This window comes from Mytilus galloprovincialis, chromosome 12, assembly GCF_965363235.1.
Source record: "Mytilus galloprovincialis chromosome 12, xbMytGall1.hap1.1, whole genome shotgun sequence".
NCBI lineage: Eukaryota > Metazoa > Mollusca > Bivalvia > Mytilida > Mytilidae > Mytilus > Mytilus galloprovincialis.
In genome coordinates this window covers 55,533,126-55,554,384 of record NC_134849.1, presented here as the reverse complement: position 1 = coordinate 55,554,384, position 21,259 = coordinate 55,533,126, and the positions used below count along the sequence as shown (strand labels likewise).

Below are 21,259 nucleotides of genomic sequence, written 5' to 3'. Positions count from 1 at the left end.
CAACCAAATGAAAAGAATTCAATTAAAATTCAAGTAGAATACTGAAGTGAAATTAACGTTATTATTACTTTTTTTTTTATATTTATGCATATATGCTTTATGAAAGGTTAGCGCTCTTGACGCGATTTCACAGAATTGCTTAGTTTAGTTTAAACACATTTTATTTGCAAAAGTAGCAAAAGGGATTGAACACAAGTTATAACAACATTAGAGACGTCCTCTCCCAATATAAAAATAAACACAAAGAACATTAGATAATGACGAAAAAACATAGTAGGAATGCATGTAATACATACTACAAACGAAAATTAGAAATAAAAAGGAAAAAAAAATACAATATGATAAGGATTAATAATGAAAAAACTGGACTGGAGTGAAGGGTTGTAAAGTAGAAATTTAGAATGTTAATTGATTGTTTTAAATCTTTGTGTTATTCTGATATAAAATTGTACGGACTCAAAATGTCTTTGTTTTGCTGAAAAGAAAGGTCACCGTCATCAGCTAATAGAAGATCAATAGATATAGCATATCTTTCTAATTTTGAAAACAGTATTTCTCTTGCTTCGTTGTGAAAAACGCACTCTAAAAAATAGTGTATACTATCCTCAACAGGATGGCCACAGCTGCATGCGGGACTGGGTTTAATATTAACACGATGTAAATCTGAATTTAAAGAACTGAACATATTTCTCAAACGTGTATGAATGATATTATGTTTTCCATCCCCACAACTAAAATAGGAAGGTGGCTGTATCAATTTGGACTTCAACTTACTAACTTGCTTACTAAATGACCTTTGGTATTGCAGATGACCAAATAAATATGATTATAATCATAAGAGTACTGAAACTGAGCCGAAACACATTTGGTCATTAATTTGTATTATGAATTATGTTTTTTCGTGTCTTTTTAACTTAATATAACACATTTGAAAAATCTGCCTCTTTGTATTATATGTGAAACTATTAATAGTTAACATTTATGTGCATACGTTGCGCATTTCCTCTATTGATTTTTCTTCAGTGATGCGCAAGGAAAAAATAATCCAAAACCAAATATTAACGTTGTAAAGCAGTAAAAAAGTGACAAACTCAAAGTGAGGCCAATTGCGTTAATTTTATTTCATTGGTCCGAAAATACAATCATGATTTCATTAACTGTGATGAATAGTCGATGGCATGAAAGCCCCCAAAATATTCCACTTATCGCAATGCAATTGCATTCTCGTTGCCTAGATTATGACATTAATTATATAGGTTAGGTCAGCACACTTTAGCACGCCATTAACATCAAAGCGGGTGCAGATATTAGAGTAGGATTCATTCCTATCTTTTTGTTATGACCCCTCAATGTCTTCTCGCTTTTAGATAAGGAGACAAAAATCTATTCAAAGAATAAAATTGCAAACACTATAATTGTATATATTTATGAATATAAAAAAATCTGTAACATTTACAACAAAGATAACAATCGCAACATTCAAAACTCGAAAAAATGAGAATGATTTAAAAAAAAAGACACGTTTGTTCCACAGAGCACCAGAGTTAGTAATTATTGTTTTCCATTGTTCTATTTAGTTATTCGTTAATTTATGTTTTGATACAGTAATCTTTATTTCCTTTCTTCCATCGTTGATTATAATGAAGTTTCTTGTTTGACAAACAGTTTGCTGCCTCGATATCACACATACAGAATTTTTGTTTGCACTCTTCACTATCAGCTGAAGAATAAAAATGTAGATGCATATTAATTCAGGTGTCTGAAATATAAAAAATACTAGAACACACCCGTGATATCGCGGGTCCGTGACTGATTTAAAGTATATAACTATGCGCAAGCCTTATTTTAATATTAGTATTGTCATCTGATAAAGTCATGCCGATTATAAGATGCACAGTTTTCCGTCTGCTTTCAAATCTTTGTGTTTAAACCCGTCGAACTGGAACTTATCAATTATTGGTAATATTAATTATTTGAAAAACTAAAGGTCCTGGAATGGAGTATTTTTTAATCAACAGCATTGTCCTGTATCAGTTATAAATAAAGTTGAATTCTTTGATTCGCTGTTTTACGTCATGACCGCTAACATTGAAATTGAAAACTGTACCTATAGGCCTTATTTTTAGTCCAGATTTTTAGTATTCAGATTGTTATCTTAGAAAGTCTTACTGATTAAAATACTACAATAGGTAACAATTTGACCTGTGATTATGAACCGTCAATATAGCATATTAATCCTGAATACACCGTTTGTTGGTGCGCCTGTCAGATGCGGAACGTACAGATAAGATAATAGGTAACAGGTGAATATACTATTGGTATCGGTATCGGACTCGACCCGGAACTTCTTAATTATTGGCAATATTAATTACGTGGAAAACAAAAGGGCCTGGAGTGGTGTAATTTTTAATCTACACCTTTGTACTAAATTAGTTATATATAAAGTTGAATTCTTTGATTCGTCGTTTTTACGTGATGACGGCTGACAAATTGGACCTCGTAATTTTAGTATTATAGATATATACATATATAATAAAAAGATACCAGTCAAGTAAGAGAACATCTAAAGGGATCCAATTTTTACATGATTAAATTGAGATTTGCCATGACGTGTAAATTTATGTGTTGTTCTAATATTTCTATATGCCTTTTTGTGTTTCTTTGTAAAAAAAAAATGACGTGACTTTGTACCGTCATTGTTTTATTGTACATTTTTGAACTCTGCTTTGTCTATGTGTCATTTTCTTTTCTAAATATGTCTTTGTTTTATAGTGATTAAGATAATAACACAATGACGATTAATGTACATCAATTTTAACATATTTAACTATTGTGTGTGCTTGTTTTGTTCACACTTGGTCAAAAGAATGGAATTTTGTGCTACTGTAAACGAGGGAGAGTGTTAACTACATAATGTTCCTATGTTGTCTCAGTATAGGACCTTTTTTTGTTATGTTTTAAAACCACTAATTTATGAAAAGCATCGTAAACATGGATCTTGATAGTGTCCGGATAAACTCTTGCTTATTTCGAGTGTTCTTAATGAGGAGACTTGATACGGCATGTAAAATATTTTTATAGTATCTGCTACTATAAGCAACTTATTTTTGATGATACTTAATTTTGCGTTTAATATTTCTAGTCCACTTTGCGGGCTTTTTTGCTTAATATGCATTAAGATTATATGACAAGATGTAAACATTTGTACTTACTACATTTAAATATTAAGCACTGCTCATATGAGTAGTATCTAGATGACAATGGACAACCTTTTGACAATATCTCTTTAAGGCACATCTGGTGCTCTAAACAGCATCTACAGATAAAAAGCTGCATTTTTAGGATTCAATTAAATATAAAAGTCTTATAAGCTTTTGATTTTGCCATTTGATAAGGGACTTTCTGTTTTATTTTCCTTTGAGTTGGGTTTTTTTTTCTTCAAAATTCCCTTTCAAATTAAATTAGGAATTAAAACTATTTTGATTTAAGTGGATGACGATAAATCCACATCTACCAATTTGCAGTTTGGAACTAGTCGGAATTAAAACTATATAATCATTCATTTTTTAATTGTCTAAATGCATTCTGTTTCGTTTGATTCTGTCAATTTCTCTGTTTATCGTTGCGTTTGTTTGTAAGCGTGTCCGTTAAGGCAATTTCAAGTGAGAGGATTAGCGCTATAAGACCAGGTTTAATCCCTCATTTTCTATATTTGAAAATACCTGTACCAATTCAGGTATATTACAGTTGTTGTCCATTCTTTTGATGTGTTTCATCATTTGATTTTGCCGTTTGATTAGGGACTTTCCGCTATGAATTTTCCTCCGATTTCGATATTTTTTTTATTTTACTTTTTTGCGAAATAAGTGTCCTCACTAGTAACCCGAATGTAAATTGATCGGACAAAAACGCATTAACGCTGTTTAAATGAGATTAATCGTCATTTGAAAAAGATTGACAAAAGTTAAAAATCACTTTTAGTTTATTTCAATGCATATCAAATCATTTTAATGCCAGTCAAATAGATTCGCTTGCAGTCGTTCAATTTAATTCAAGTTGGTGGTAAGTTACGTCAAACAAATAGGGCACGCCCTGTTAAACTATTTCCAACTGGTATTAATTCGTTTTAAACCGTGTTGAGACCCGAGCTTTTAACAGGTAAATCATTCAAGCAAAACAACATTGATGTATCTTTCGTTTATTTGTTTCAAACTTTATCGACTTCTATATATATAAATGCGTGTATTTTTATTAAAGTCACACACTTCACAATTTAAACAAATGAATGATCTATACACGTAACATATAATGAATTTAAATAAAAACAATAATATATTGATGCACGGTTTAAAAAATGCAAAACTTGTGAATCTGTTAAAAATAAAATAGTTAGATGTCTAACATATTTTTAATTTGCCCAAATGCAGTAGATCTTTATCTCACATATTCGTTTCAAAACTTGCTGAGTGCTAAGAAAACTTGTGACTTGTAAGTAACGTATGGTCCATGGCAATGACTTACAAAACTTTATGTATTCCTGTATATTTCAGTTTCTCTTCTGTCTTACTATAGTGTACTCGAAAATAAAATATAGACACGGAAATTAAAGTAACTTACAAAAATTATGTATTAAATCGATGTGTCTTATATTTCCGGTCAACAACAAATATTCCCTAGCTGTATATTGATATATGAAGTAGCTTGTAATAAAAAACAATGCTGTGTTAAATAATAGAATTAAGGAAGATAATGCTGACATTTGTTGAATTTAATAAACAATTAAGTCTTGCTCAAAATTGTAAATGAAGAAACAGCTCAATAAACTTTTAAAACTATGTCAAATTGTAATACCGGTCACTAACGCGAAACGGGCGTTAATTGTAGAAAAGCAGCACAATACGCAAATTGTGAATTGTGGTTCCGATTCTGTAAAGGGATTATTGTGCTGTCATGCACCATGACGTACAAAAAGTCTTGCTATAAATGAACATATATTCTGTTTATATGAGATACATTTTAGTCTGCGATAACGATGGGTAGGTTGATTTAAGTTTAACGACCTTGACTTGCTCTAAGTCGACATTCTCTTACGTGTAATGCATTTAAAAATATGATTACGTTTAGGGCATTTAATATAAGTATACCTACCAAATTAAAATCAACAGAAACATTATTAAAATAAACAAGAATGGAAAAGAAACAATTATGCATTGTTGCTCTGATATAATTTTTAATAACTATATTTTAGCGGTAATTTCTAAATAAAAACTTATTGTCGTATAAATAAATTATTTCATCTAGGTGCTTTCGTTGAAATCCGCGTTACATTGTAAAATGAATTTCATTGGTCGGAACATTTGCAAACTTTCAATCCAGGTGTTCTCATCGAGGTCCGCGTTCGTGTTCAATTTTTAAAATACACAATATGGAGTCCAATATTGTAAAAAAAAGGAATTTTAAACTCTACGATGTCCGAGTAAATAAATAGAATTTTGAAAATAAAACACTTACACGATTCTTCCAACACAATAAACTTCAAACACAATAAAATTTCTATTCTGTTCGCCGATGAATAATTATAACTATTTATATAAGAACAAGGATTTTTATACTATTGCATTCAGTATAGCATCATATATTTTTAAAATATGTTTTCGCACAATGTCTGGATATCGGTGGACATGCATAATTGCAAAACCAGAAAACTACAAATGGCAATTAACACTTAGATCATAGCCATAAAGTAGGACAATAAATGGACAAAAGACAAATCCGAATCATGGGGTACAGATAATACACATAAGTACCAACAAAAGACGATCAACATTAAAAACTAAAAGTAAATCTTAAACATGCATGGATCATCCAAAACATGCAGACACCGGACTAATGGGAGTTTGCTTCTTGCAAGACATAATCATTCGCCGTGAAAACAATTTGATATGATGAACAATGATGAAGACCAGCTTTTGTTTCAACTTTTTTTTAAATTTCCAACATGAGGCTGTTACGGCCCCGTCCCATGTTCTTAAGTATCACATATTTTACTTTCATTTTATTGTTAGCTTTCTGAAATAAATATTTACATATTATAGACTATATTTTTTATAATTTATAATTTTTTTCAATTTCAGTTAAACACTATTTCTGATTTGCTTTTTTATAACTTTAAAATGTCTGCTTCTTTTTCTTCATTTTTTTTAAACCCCGGTTTTGTATTACAACTGACCAGTTCAGTCAAGAAACAGCTGCTTCATGTTTTCATAAATGTGTTTGTAACCAATCTAACATGCTATTATTTCCTTATTTTTTATTCCGTGTCTTTAAATATATAGTCTTTATCGGGGAGGCAAGATTTATTTTGTCTATTGGTTGCATAGCTAGCGTAAACAAATCGATTTACGTCATACTCTGAAGTTGGATTTTTCTCAATTTTAAATTGGGAAGTTTTATCACATGTTTTGCATAATTATTTTTTTGTGCTTGCAAATGAACGATTGATAAATTCATACCTAAACACAGCTAGCAAAATATATTTAGGATAATCTCCTAAGTGTAATTTTTATTTCAACTTTGACGTTTGTATCAGGACGACGTAAACAGTGAAAAGTTTCTTTTTTAGAATGACATTCGTTTCTTCAAACAGAAATCGCTTTTATCTTTTATTTTATTTTGGCAGTAAAAGACCGGTTTCTAAAAAAAACTTTCATACAATCGAATGAACGAAGTATATAAGCTTCAGGAAGGTCAGAGATTATAACATATTTTTCGTAATACTGAAAAAAACGAAACTTTACGGTAGTTAATGGTCGAATTAAAGCTTAATACCTTCCTAAAAAATCATTGCTAAAAGACTTTTATTTTATTAATCTCTGGTGTATCTAAGATGGATTGGTTTGAAGCGAGAACAGACGAAATAGGCTAACTAGTGCTGCTAAAAAACGGCCGTCTTTACCGAACGTCGCGTTCAACACGCTTTCGTAATCGCAAATACCCTAAATTAAATATGATGGCAATTTTTATTTCATGCACATATATATCAGTTTGAAACAAAATGCAATCTTTTCTTCATAGATATCTACTTTTATTTGACTTGTTTGTTGTCTCCAAAACATTTATTCGGCAGTTTTAAGAAAGTTATTTTTTTTCTCATTTTGTACATGTTCAGTGGCAGATATAACGTCTTTGACGTCGCAATCCCACAGAGTCGCTGCATTATATAAGTATATGTTAACCTTCGAGAACTATTCTAAAAGAATGACGGATTTTATGTTTACCATGGGTTTTTTTTTGTTTGTTCCGTTACTGAGGATATGTTTTGTCCTTTATGAATCCATATTAAAAATTTGACTCCAATACGGATAAGTTTTGTCTCATAGAAAAATCGGAAGTTTTTATCCGATAGATTTTCCCATTTTTATCGGATATAATTGTTTTTTTGAAAAAATACAAACGATAATTATTCATTAACGTTTCGTATGCATCAGAAATTTATTGATTGATTATAGAAATATCGAAGCAATTCTTTTAGGTTATATAATTAAATATACAATTAATTTTATTTAGTTATTTGGATTTAATTACCTTAAATGAAAGGGTGCGAATACAATAATATATTAATATTACTGTTTCAATAAATTGCATAATTGCATAGTATACAAATCCTTGTTCTAATATAAATAGTAATAAATTACATAGGCGAAAAAGATAGATACTAGCTTTTGCTGTGTTGGAAGAATCGTAAAAGTGCTATTCCTCTAAATTTTATTTGCTTATTCAGACGTCGTAGAGTATAAATTTGATTTTTTTTTACCGTATTGTGTATTGAATTGCAACATGAAGGCGGACCTCGTTGAGAACACCTGGATTGAAAGTTTGCAAACGTTCCGACCAATGAAATTCATTTTACTTTGTAACGCGAACTTCAACGAAAGCACCTAGATGAAATATTTTATTTGTACGACAATTTGTTTTTATTTAGAAATTTCCGCTAAAATATAGCAAATAGAATTATATAAGAGCAACAATGCATAATTGTTTCTTTTCTTTTCCATTCTATTTTTTTTTAAAACACAGTTTGTGTTCATTTTAATTTGATAGGTAGACTTATAAAAAATTATTGTTTAACTTAAACTAGCATCGTTATCGCAGATTAAAATTTACCTCATATCAATAGAACACATGTTCATGTATTGCAAGAATTTGTGTACGTCACGGTGCACGACAGCACAATAATCCCTTTACAGAATCGTAACCACAATTAAGGTTTCAGCTCCATACAATGGAGTGACCAATCCAACCTTTTTTCAAGTTAAATGGACCACCCTACCAGCATCTTTTGACTTGTATAAAGGATTGCCTTTGTTTTTTTTTTGTTTTTTTTATTTTACCTCAAAACGGTATTATTTGTTTTTCTTTATATTGGTTAACCAATTAAATGTAATTTTCAGGCTCTTACACAAGTTTTATTTCGGCTTTGACTCCTTGGGTAATGACGTTAACAGTATAAGACAACAATCTACACCTATACATCCTTATTAAAAAGAAGTTGTGATATGAATGCCAATTTTCATAATTACATGATCTTACATCATAACTATTGTTCCACCCCTCTTGATGAATCTATAATATATGCCACTGGACGTTAATCGATCAACTATTAATTCATCCATCTTATCCTCTTAATTTTGCTATAATTTGCATATCAAATACATGAAACAACTGCAGATTTGCACTTTAATTAGAAGGCTGGAACGGGAAGTATTGCACATATAAAAAAAAAACATTCACAACCCTACGTTTTGATCCCCTCACAAAACGACACTTTATAAATTTCACGCATCCGCATTATGGTGCTAAAAATGCTTTAATTTGTCCGTGTTTTTTATTTATGTTGTATTCAATTTAGTGCTGCAATTTATTAATTGATTAATAGAAATATGGAAGCAATTCTTTTAGTTTATCAAATTTTAAAAATATACAATTAATTTTATTTAGTTATTTGGATTCAATACCCTAAATTGAAGGGTGCGAACAGATATATTAATATATCTGTTTCAATAAATTGCATTGTATACAAATCCTTGTTCTAATATAAATGGTAATAATTTTATTTGGCGAAAAAGATTGATACTTTTGTTGTGGTATTTTTCTAAATTCTATTTGTTTAATCGGACATCGTAGAGTCTAATTTTTTTTACCGTACTGGACTTATTGTGTATTGAATTGAAACATGAACGCGGACCTCGATGAGAACACCTGGATTGAAAGTTTGCAAACGTTCCGACCAATGAAATTCGTTTTGATATGTAACGCGAACTTCAACGAAAGCACCTAGATGAAATATTTTATTTATACGACAATAAGTTTTTGTTTAGAAATTACCGCTAAAATATAGTTAATATAAATTATATCAGAGCAACAATGCGTAATTGTTTCTTTTCCATTCTTGTTGATTTTAATAATGTTTATGTTGATTTTAATCTGGTAGATAGAAATATATTAAATGCCCGAAACGTAAATACACGTTTTTTTTTTAAATGCATTAGACGTAAGAGAATGTCGACTTAGAGCAAGTCAAGGTCGTTAAACTTTGATCAACCTACCCATCGTTATCGCAGACTAAAATGTATCTCATATAAACAGAATGCATGTTCATTTATAGCAAGACTTTTTGTACGTCACGGTGCAAAACAGAACAATAATCCTTTTACAGAATCGAAACCACAATTCACTTTTCGTATTGTGCTTCTTTTCCACAATTAACGCCCGTTTTGCGTCAGTGACCGGTATTACAATTTGGCACAGTTTTAAAAGTTTATTGAGCTGTTACTTCTTTTACAGTTTGAGCAAAACTTAACTGTTTATTAAATTCAACAAATGTCAGCATTATCTTCATTAATTTTATTATTTAACACAACAGAGTTTTTATTACAAGCTATTTCATATATCAATATACAGCTAGGGAATATTTGTTGTTGACCGAAAATAGAAGATACATCGATTTTAACTATGTAAAAAATAAATAATTTTTGTAAGTTACTTTAATTTCCGTGTCTGTATTTAATTTACGAGTACACTATGGTAAGACAGAAAAAGAGAAACAGAAATATACAGGAATACTTGAAGTTTCGTAAGTCATTGCCTTGGACGTTACTTACATGTCACGATTTTTTTATAGAACTCAACAAGTTTTGAAACGAATGTGTGAAATAAAGATCTACTGCATTTGGGCAAATTAGAAATATGTTAAACATCTAACTATTTTTTTTTAACAGATTGACAAGTTTTGCATATTTAAACCGTGCATCAATATTTTAATGTTTTTATTTAAATTCCTTATATGTTACGTGTATCGATCATTCATTTGTTTAAATTGTGAAGTATGTGACTTTAATTAATAAGAATACACATATAATTCGATAAAATTTGAAACAAATAAACGAAAGATATATCGATGTTGTTTTGCTTGAGTGATTTACCTGTTAAAAGCTCGGGTCTCAACACGGTTTAAAACGAATTAATACCAGTTTGAAATAGTTTAACGGGGGCGTGGCCTACTTGTTTGACGTAACTTATCACTAACTTGAATTAAATTGAACGACTGCAAGCGAATCTATTTGACTGGCATTAACATGATTTGATATGCATTGAAATAAATTAAATATGATTTTTATTTTTTGTCAATCTTTATCAAATGACGATTAATCTCATTTAAACAGCGTAAATGCGTTTTTATCCGATCAAGTTAAATTCGGGTTACTAGTGCCTACATTGAATGCGATATTAATATTTCGTAGTAATTTGCTTGAACTATCCAGCTATTGCACCAAAATATTTCTAAGCCCAGAAAAACTATAAATGAAATTCACAATGGGAAGATGTGTTACCAATAGTATAAAATAGGTAGAGAAATAATATAATTTGTACCTGTCTAGTTCGTCTACAGGATAGCTAGTTCCGTTTTGAGCACACCAACATCCATACTTGTTTAAATCATCGGCAAAATAAACATTATCTGATTTAGTTTTGAGTATAAACTGAATTCGATAAATACTTTTGAGATCATCTACAAAATGAATAGATTATTTAATCCTTCAACAGCAGCTAACTGTATAATTAGCGTCAAAATATATACATAATTTGTTGGTGTATTTTACTTTGAACAGACTGGTTTTCGTTTAAATTGAAATTGGTACTTTCAAAGGGCATTTAAGTTTTATTAAGTATGCAATGTAAAATGACGCGTCACTGTACGAGTTTCAACGGTAACATCACTTATATCGCATACTGTAAACCAACTTATTTTCGCGAGCGATTTATTTTCGCAAGTAGAAGAATAACGCGAATTTAAATCGTCTTTAATATTTAAGACTTGGATCATTCCTTGTTTAACTTCATGAAGTCGGTCAGAAAATCGCGAAATTAAATAGCCGCGAAGTGGTCTACAAAGAGAAACACGCGATATAAAGTATCCTCGCAAATAGGTTGGTTTACAAAAACTTATGACAGTACCCGACATTACAAAATGTGGAATAGTTGAAAATATTGTATTATAAGTTCTAAGACTTATCTGGTATTCTTAACTTTTAAAATGAAATGACATATCTTGTTTGTTGAAATATGCATAAGTTAGAGTAAATATTTCTCTCTTTACTGTATTGAACAAAATGGTATTACCTGGTAAAAACAAATCTTGATTTGTATCCATTGCATTTTTTCCATCAGACGTCCACATCAATACATGTGTACTACCTCTGGCTGCAATGCATACAACTAAAAGAAGAAAAAAGTGTTTTGTAGTTACATGACGCAGACTAAGAGTCGTCTGATGCAAAGCTTTACCAATGTAATCATCGCATACCTGTAAATACCTAAGCTTAACTTCCATAATAGAGAACACGTTTTGACTCTACTTTCATAGTTTTAAGTTGGTGTGGGTCCATCCGGAAGTTTGGTTATCTTTGTTCATTTTTTATCTAAAGTGCATTGGACTTTTACTTCATCCTTGTGAAGTGACAAGAGGGGTTTATCTGCTCCTAAATTAGATTAAGGTAGCACAATACAAAGATTTTTCATCCCCAATCAGACATCTTTAAACTGATGTAATTCCACTCATCCTTCTTTAAATTTTATAAATGAGGTACCAAAAGAAAGAAGACTGATTAATCTTTCAAATTGTGATAATTTCATTATGACATAATTATTACATAATTAATTGTTATGTAATTAGTTGCTATTTTGTGATATCAACACTTGAATCAATTTAGCTTCTTTGTTATTCATAGCATCCCAAAATATTTTATAAATTCTTGCACAACACAGTTTGACCTCTAAAACTGTGTCTCAGATTTTTCCTATTGTATTTCATTCTCTCATAAATCTTTAATGATGTTTGCAACATCAATTCATAAGAGATCACTAAAATTCAATGTGGTATAAAATTTGTTCTAGCGATGTTTTTGGAAATCTGAGACACAGTTTTGGAGGTCAAGCTGTGTTGTACAAGAATCTATAAAATATTTTGGGATGCTATGAAGAACAAAGACGCTAAATTCATTCAAGTGTTGACATCACAATATAGCAACTAATTACATAATTATGTCATTATGAAATTATCACAATTTGAAAGATTAATCTTTCTTCTTTCTTTTGGTACCTCATTTATAAAATATAAAAAAGGATGAAATGAATTACATCAGTTTAAAGTTGTCTGATTGGGAGTGAACAAATCTTTGTATTGTGCTACCTTAAACCCCGATTTCACAAACTCCGTTAAACGAACAAACGTTTCAATGGAGATAATGAATTCAATACAAATCGCTCACGAAGACAAAGATATGTGCATTCTTCGAGTAATCTGTAATATCATGACATCCATCATCATTGAATAAATATATATTTTGGTCAAAAATAAGTATAGATAAAAAATAATACAGTTATATCCTGGAAGAGGACATACAGCCCATCCATCCAACTTACCTGCCAAAATCCATAATACCATCAGAAGTACAAGATCTATACCCATTTTCTGTTTTGTCTTTAACCAATGCTGTATAAATAATTCAAATAATCTAAAATGCAATATTTATCATATAAATTATCATTGTAGTTTAGTACGTAATATTGCCAAAACAAATTATGAATAAGAGTATTTTGCATTATGAAACCTTCTTTACATGATGAATAAGAATATGATTGGTAACAATGCAACCTTGTGAAGACCGTGTTTTTTTCCATATGGGGTTGGTAGACATTTACGGAAACTAGGATTACACTAAGACTTAAAATTACAGATAACGAAAAATAAGGGGTCTTCCCAAAATGAAAATATAAATCCAATTATGATACACAGTTAAATGACATAATCACGTAGATAAGTCTTTCGACTTCACACAAAGGCAGGAAACCTATGGTCACAGATGTGAATCGTCAAACAGTCCTCTTAAATTCATTTGTTTTCTTTTCATTTTCCGATGGCATAGTCAACCTTAACTCTGATTAGGGGCTTTCCGTTTTTGAATTTTTGTCGGAGTTCAGTATTTTTGTGATTTTTTTTCTAATAATGTATAATACGTCTATTTATTTTCTACATTCCCTGGTCTGCATATTTCTGTGGTTTGTCTCATGTAAGGTCTCAATACTGGATTTTTGTTCAGATATCTTTTGTTGCCAAGCATTAAAGCTCATGTAGGATGGGAAATGGTTTTCATACTTCTGATCAACACATATTGCTGCCTGTAGGAACAGAAATTTAATGGTTTTACACTAGTAATTTTGGGGCCCTTTATAGCTTGGTGTTCGGTATGAGTCAAGGCTCCTTGTTGAAAGCCGTACATTGACCTATAATGGTTTACTTTTTTAAATTGTTATTTGGATTGAGAGTTGTCTCATTGGCACTCACACCACATCTTCCTATATCTATTAACATAATATATGTTGTCTTCGATTAATTTAACAACGCGAGTGTGAATACAGTGACAATGTCTGTGTCCAGCAAAATTCTGTTCTAGGGGTCTATGATAATACGGATACGATTTTAGCCATAATAGAAACGAAGAATTGCGTTTCCCGCGGACAGCTAATTGTCCCGACAGGTTATCTGTCTGAAGAGCCCATTTACATCGACTACACTTTGTAGTAACGTTCAACTTCTGACCGAAACAGCACTGATAATTATCTCATGCGCTATGCGCATTCGTGAATTATTGTGTTGTTTGGTCACTTGTGGAATAATAATAAGTTTAGAATTATTATTATTATTATTATTATTATTATTATTATTATTATTATTATTATTATTATTATTATTATTATTCATCCTTTAAATCATTTTAAAAAGCGCATTTAATCTAATTAAAATTACCATAAGCGCTTAACATTAAACAATCAATGCAGTTAAAAGGAGGTTTAAACAATAAAACAATTAATGCAATAAGAATGAAATAAAATTTTGAACACATATAAAAAAAGGAACAAAGATTAAAAAATGAATAGATAATTTTACAAAAGCTTTTGATATTTGATATAAATTTTCGGTTTTCGCATTGTCTAGGAACATACGAAGTCTTCTTTGATAAAAATTTATATCAATAGCGGCAGATTAAACAGAGGCTAATGCAAGATTGGGAACAGGTGACATGCACCGAAATAGAGATATTGCGAGTCATGCTGATTCCCGTTTTTTCTTTTCTTTTTCCCAGTCTGTTTTGTCTGTGTATGTTTTCTCTATTTCTTGTTATCGGTGCCTTTTTTTAGTAAATTTTAGTGAATCATTTAATTTATTTTCTAAAGGAATAAAATAATCATCTGCTGAATAAATCTTTGACATGCATTTAATAAAAAAAAAAATGTTCACAGACAACTTGAATAATAATTTAATTTGAAAACATATGTCTACTTTATTTTTGAAGAATTGAAAACAATCGTCGTTTTAAAGTAATTGTTTCACTTGCATTAAATCTTAAACTGGGCTCACCGACATCCGTGTACTTTTTGCACCTAAGAGACAGCCAGATTACCTTCTAAATTTATAAATATAATTTTTTTTTTTAATGCATCATCTGTTTCTTTGTTTGAAAAGGACAAATAAAGGTAACTTATGATGCATTCAAAATTTACATCCATTGTAAATTGTAGGGAACATTAAAAGTCTTATTTTGAAAAATTCGTTTCTGAAAGTAATCAGGTGCATTTAGAACCAGTGAGTTGAAAAAAGACTCCACCATGTTGAGAATAAAGTTTCTATAATTTATAACAGCAACATTTGACAAGAAAAAAAAATCGTATTTTCTTACCAGTACTGGCTATTGGGCTTGTGATACCCATAAAATAAAATAACCAAATCGAAACAAACTTACCTTATCTATGTGGAAATAATTTTAAAAATACTTAGATTAATTCACTACTAATAAATACTTTTAATACCATGTCTAGAACAATAAATATATTTCCTGTTTGTTTCATATGCATTAACAATACTATAATAAACATTTCAATATTCACAACATCCTCATTATGATAGAGTACACTTTTAACAATCTGGTGAATACACAGGTGTATATGCTAATATATATAAATAGAAATTGACACACTACATTATTTAAAATCTTTTGATAGATAAACAGAATAAAATATGCTTGAATACTTTCCTTAAACCATTAAAAAGGTGCACTTAAACCTGCAATTTTTCATGTTTGTATCCCCCTCCCAAAACAACACCCCAACCTAAAAAAAAAAAAAAAAAAAAAAAAAATTACCTCCAAAATATGATTGTCTTTTATGAAATAACCAATGAAATAATGAAATATGTATTATGTATGCAGACTGCATCAGTGTCTTTATTTTAAAGGACGTTGCAGTTACTATTTTTAAGATTATTGATATGAATTTTTCTAAATATCCCTATCACATAGAATTGTCTATGGTATAGAATATGGTCATCATTAGCACAAAAAATAAAAGGGATAATAATCTTAATCAATTTGATATTAGACTGCAATACCTGGCCCTGCGGTCATAAAACTTTCGAGTCAGTTGTGTGTATTCGTATTCGAAATTCAACCAATTAAAATGCTGGATTTCATGTTTCGAGCATGATTTTTGTTTGTGCTCCGAGCACTGAGCAAAGTTTTATGTCTTCAAAACCAGAAAGAAGGATAATTGCCTACCGATGAGATATTTTGCTTTAAATATCAAGCACACAACTTTCTCTGTCTCTTCGCCGATTTCAAATTCCAGTATGCAATATATTTGTAAATTAAATGGCACTCCATACATATCAAAGACAAATAATTTCCAAATAATTTATTCAAGGGATTTTCTATATCTGAACCTGGTGCATAAAGGTAACAGTATGTTTAATTAATGAAGTGATGTCATGATTTACTACTTCAAATCAAAGCCAGTTTAAGTATTCATTTTGGCAAAAAAGGACAATATATTTCAAAGCTTAGTATTTCATTGAATTAGTAGCTTTTAACAAAGAACCAAATACGTTTTGTGCACACGAAGTGCGTTTGTTTCTGGATTACATTGAGTTGCGACATGATGTAACATGTAAATTTGTATTACGAGGGTATGTCGGAGTTTTCTCCCTTTTTATATTTAAAATTACATGTATGGTGTTATAACGCATTTATCAAGTTACACAAATATGGTTAAAAGATACTGTATCAAGTCAGCAGCTTTATAACTTGCAGAAATCGTTAAGGATATATAAAAGTCATATGAAACCTAAAATTAAAAAAAAATGATGGATATAATTTTTATAACTAAATGGATAGAGATCAGTATAAAACTTATGCACATATACTTTTTTTCTGCAATTCGTCGACATATTTTCCGTATGCAAGTGGCCTTAGCGTGACCCTCATGGTAAAAATCCGATGATCGCAATTCGCATGAATCTGTCATTATTTATAGGATTATCGTTGATCATCTCAACGAGATTGATTTTCTCGCTTGAACCGGTATGGTGAAAGCGAGAAAAGCAATCGAGTTGAGATGACCAACGCTAATCTGTTTATCGCTATTTTACCTATGACAACGTTGTCAATTTCATGTCAATTTCGTTAGCAACGCCACGTGGCCTCCTTAGTTTCTAGCGATAATTTTCCATCTCAAGCGAGAAGCATGATATGAAAATTATCACAAAAAAGATCAAAAGAAAAATGCAAAAAATAGCGATAATTAAAATTATCAAACAGTGAGGCAATACATGGTACAACCTATAGCAGTATTGTTTATTCACCGATGTCGCGGAGTTTGTAGGAGATAGCAAGAATAAGGTAATACAATATTAGAGTTTTAATGGTTGAAAATGCAATCTTTCATGGTATGCAGAGTACCTAAACAAATACAGCTCTATCTTGATATAAAAATCTTTAAAATATATGACGAAAGTGACAAAAGAAAACCCAATTAACAAATCATAAGCAGAAAAATGATTTACCTTAGGGTATATTTATGTATGTATGACGAGGATTGTTAACTGTTGGACATAAGTACGGACGAAGAACAGACTATAGAGATCTAGATTCGTTGTTTTCTAAATGAAAACTTATTTAAAGTTTACTTATAAATTCTGTTCGGTTCCCATATTATATACTTATTTATCCCTTATTATTTTTTGTTGAATCCGCTTTCTTTCTATAATTAATTGAACGAAGAAAGAATACATTTTTTTCAATTTTTATGGGGACGAAGTCCCCTATTACAGTAGAAAATTAAAAAAAAAAAAAAAAAAAAAAAAATCGGGAAAATTTCCCGAATTTTTCATTGTACTAATGAACTCAAAATCGTTCAATTTTTTTTGTCGTGTTTTTTAATTTCCGGATCTGCGCAGAACACAAAACTCTACTTCCTTCTTCCGGTCTTGTTGTCGTGAGACTTTGATTAGTCTATTGAAATATAGGAACTCAAGGAACACAATACCAATATTTCATTTTTAATCATTTTTTGTCTTTGGTATGAATAAACGTTAGGCCTACCTGATGCATTGCGTTTCTTTGTTTACATTTAACATGACGTCATAACTTAAATAACGTCACAAGTAAAATCCCTAACAACAGAACCAAAATCGGAAACGTTACGGTATTTCCGTATCTTTTTTTTAACAAATATTTAAAATACAAAAAAAAAATAATTTAAACAAACTTCGTCCCCATTTACAGGTAATGCCTGCCTCATATTATTAATGTCAACAAGAAGTAATTGTAACAGGATGCTGTTACTAAGTCTCCAAAACAAAGGTCCCATAACTCAACATTCCTATGGTCCCATATGCATTTGATTTGTTTAATTGTCCTATACAAGAATATATATGGTTTAGGGGTGGGGATCTTGATCGTTTACAAGTTTACAAACAAAAGGGGGTGGTGTGCCCCCTAGGGACTTCCCTTTTGTTTCATTTCTTTTGTTTTATTGTCCCCTACAAGAATATATATGGTTTAGGGGTGGGGATCTGGACCGTTTACAAAATAATAGCACATTCTCAAATTGAACAGGGTGGGGGTTACCCCTATGAACTCTCCCTATATTTCATTTGATGTGTTTTATTGTCGATATACAAGATTACATATGGTTTAAATGTGAGAATGTGGACCGTCAAGTTTTCAAATAAGAGGGGGCTGGGTGACCCCCTAGGAACCGCTCTTTTATTTCATTTCATTTGTTTTATTGTCCCCTACAAGAATATATATGGTTTAGGGTGGGGATCAGGACTGTTTACAAAATAATAGCACATTCTCAAATAGAATGGGGTGGGGGGACCCCAGGGACTTCCCTTTTATATCATTTAATTTGTTTTATGTTCCCATTCTAGCATATATATGGTTTAGGGGTGGGGATTTGCGCCGTTTACAAGATAATAGCAAATTGTCAAATTAATGGGGTTGGGGATGACCCCCAAGGATTCCCCTTTATTTTTAAGTTTTCAAGTTATATTCATTTGAAAATTTTCAAAAAGGAAATCACATAGGGTTCTATAGTAAACCCGTCCCTACTTTCTGTCCTCCCCCCAAAAAATACCCCTTAATAGACCCGAATGCACAAACGAAAGATTGATGGCTTCCCTAGACATATTAGTCAAACATTTTATGAAACCCTAAGTAAATCTGACAAGCGGTTTTGGAGAAACGCTGCGGACAAGTTCATTTTTTAAAGTGGCAGAAGAAGAGGAAGAAGAAGAGGAAGAAGAAGAAGAAGAAGAAGAAGAAGAAGAAGAAGAAGAAGAAGAAGAAAAATAATAACAACTGAGCTTAAGCTACCCTCTTTGCAAGCATATATAATAATTTTTAACAGAATATACACATGATACAGTATAAACCACACATGAAAAAAATCTATCAAAATAAATGGATTTTAAATTGAAATACCTGAGCGATCAAACGAGAAAAACCTAAATGTTTTATATTACAAAAATGTTAAAATTTGTTATTTGATGTAAAAGTTTGTTACTACTGATTTTAAAATGGAAATCGAGAATCGAAAGTGCAAAATTATTGGAGGTTAAATGGAATCTATTAAATGTGTAAAACATAATAAGAAATTCAGATAATATGCGAACGATTAGAAATAGAACAATGATACACAAGAAAAATAAACTAACAATGACAGAAATATACACAGTGAATACACTGTATGTTAGAAATTATATAATATAATTTATAAATTGATTAAGGGGGAATATATCAAAGCTAAATTTGCATATTATGAATTATGTCAGTACCATTACAATGCATTATGTGCTTATCATACCATAGCGGATAACCTTTTCAGTTGTAGCAATATATATATATATTCAGTGCTAGTAAATGAAATAAATGCTTTACAAATTTTGTTCTTTCAAAACGTCTGCATTTCCCTTTATCAGGCAGGCACTTCCTAACCCAAACGTTTAAAAGCCAGTTTGGCTTATTTAACTAGAAGCTGAATATATATCATCAAACAGGATATAAAAAGATGAACTATACACATTGCAGAAGGGACCTAGCAATGCTAACGAAAATAAAAAGAAAGTAGGTAATTTGTATTTTCAAATATTGAATGATGTTTCTAGAAAAAATATAATTACAATTTAAATCGTAAAGCGTTTAATACAAAAACAGAAAAATTCGAAGATATGTAATTTCTGAAAGCAAGAACCTATCAATGACATGCCATGTACAAAATGCATCAAAATTAAGAAGAATAAAATGCAAAGAAGAATTGATGTAAGAAAATCATTGACAGGTGTAGGCCGATACATAAAAAAATACAGTTTTTCATCAGATTTCCGCGTTCTGATTTTGTGTTTTTTATGATAGTACATAAAACTTTTTATAAACACCAATAACAAAATATGTACTTAGATAATTTAACTTACCAGGATTTTGAATTCCGTCAAAATAAGTACATAAACAAGTTTGCCATAATCTATAGGTTATTTTAAAATATGTGCATTTGAGCAGCGGAGTGTTTCAAAATATGCATCTTAATCATTAAAAACGTAAGGTAAAGTAGGTGAAATAACGAAATACGCAATGCTGTCTTTCAGAACGTAAAGATTTATTAAAGGTAAATCAACCATAATATGTTTATTTCAAGGGCAATAAACTCTGTTCCAGCATATTCTCGCTGTAACATTATTCACTGCAAATTTTATCGATGTATCGTTTGATTGTTGTAACAATAATACAGATTGTTGTATAATTGTGTGCACTTGAAGTGTGGGAAACTGTGACAATAATACAGATTGTTGTATAATTGTGTGCACTTGAAGTGTGGGAAACTATTGACAATAATACAGATTGTTGTATAATTGTGTGCACTTGAAGTGTGGGAAACTATGACAATGCCTGTACCAATTATACATCCCACAGAGTAAAAAAGGATGCACTTCTTAAAAATGAAGTTTTGGTGCATTTTTCAAGAATTGGGGTTTATATTGGAAGGCAGACATGGCTGCGAATTTATACATTACAAACAGTAAAAGGATGCATTTCTTTAGAATGTGGTTCTCTGTCGGAAGGCAAACGTGGCTGCGTTATCATACATCCTTAATAATAAATAAGGATGCATTTCTTTAGATTGGGTATTCAGTGGGAAGACAGTCGTAGTTGCGTATTAATACATCCTACACAGTCAGAAAAGAAGCATTTTATAATAATGGGTTTTTCTAACAAAAGGCAGACGTGGCGGCATATTTATACAAAAACAACAGTAAAAGATGCATTTAATTAGAATGGGTTGTTTTGTCAGGTAGCACACGTGGCTGCGT

The 21,259-nt window shown here is 30.7% G+C and overlaps 1 protein-coding gene across 2 annotated transcripts; it reads right to left on the bottom strand.

Annotated features, from left to right (window-relative positions):
• Positions 1-1,433: 1,433 nt before the first annotated feature.
• On the bottom strand, positions 1,434-20,425 carry LOC143054292 (basic phospholipase A2 3-like). Of its 2 annotated transcripts, XM_076227251.1 has the most exons (6): positions 20,366-20,425; positions 12,982-13,051; positions 11,680-11,775; positions 10,930-11,068; positions 3,213-3,316; positions 1,434-1,720 (listed from the first exon to the last, which is right to left on the bottom strand). In XM_076227251.1, exons 2-6 carry the CDS (start codon positions 13,025-13,027, stop codon positions 1,590-1,592), a joined length of 516 nt encoding a protein of 171 aa, XP_076083366.1. In that variant the 5' UTR covers positions 13,028-13,051; positions 20,366-20,425; the 3' UTR covers positions 1,434-1,589. The 2 variants fall into 2 exon arrangements, with proteins under 2 accessions (XP_076083366.1, XP_076083367.1); XM_076227252.1 differs by lacking the exon at positions 20,366-20,425 and having other exon boundaries at positions 12,982-13,055.
• Between the last annotated feature and the right edge of the window lie 834 nt (positions 20,426-21,259).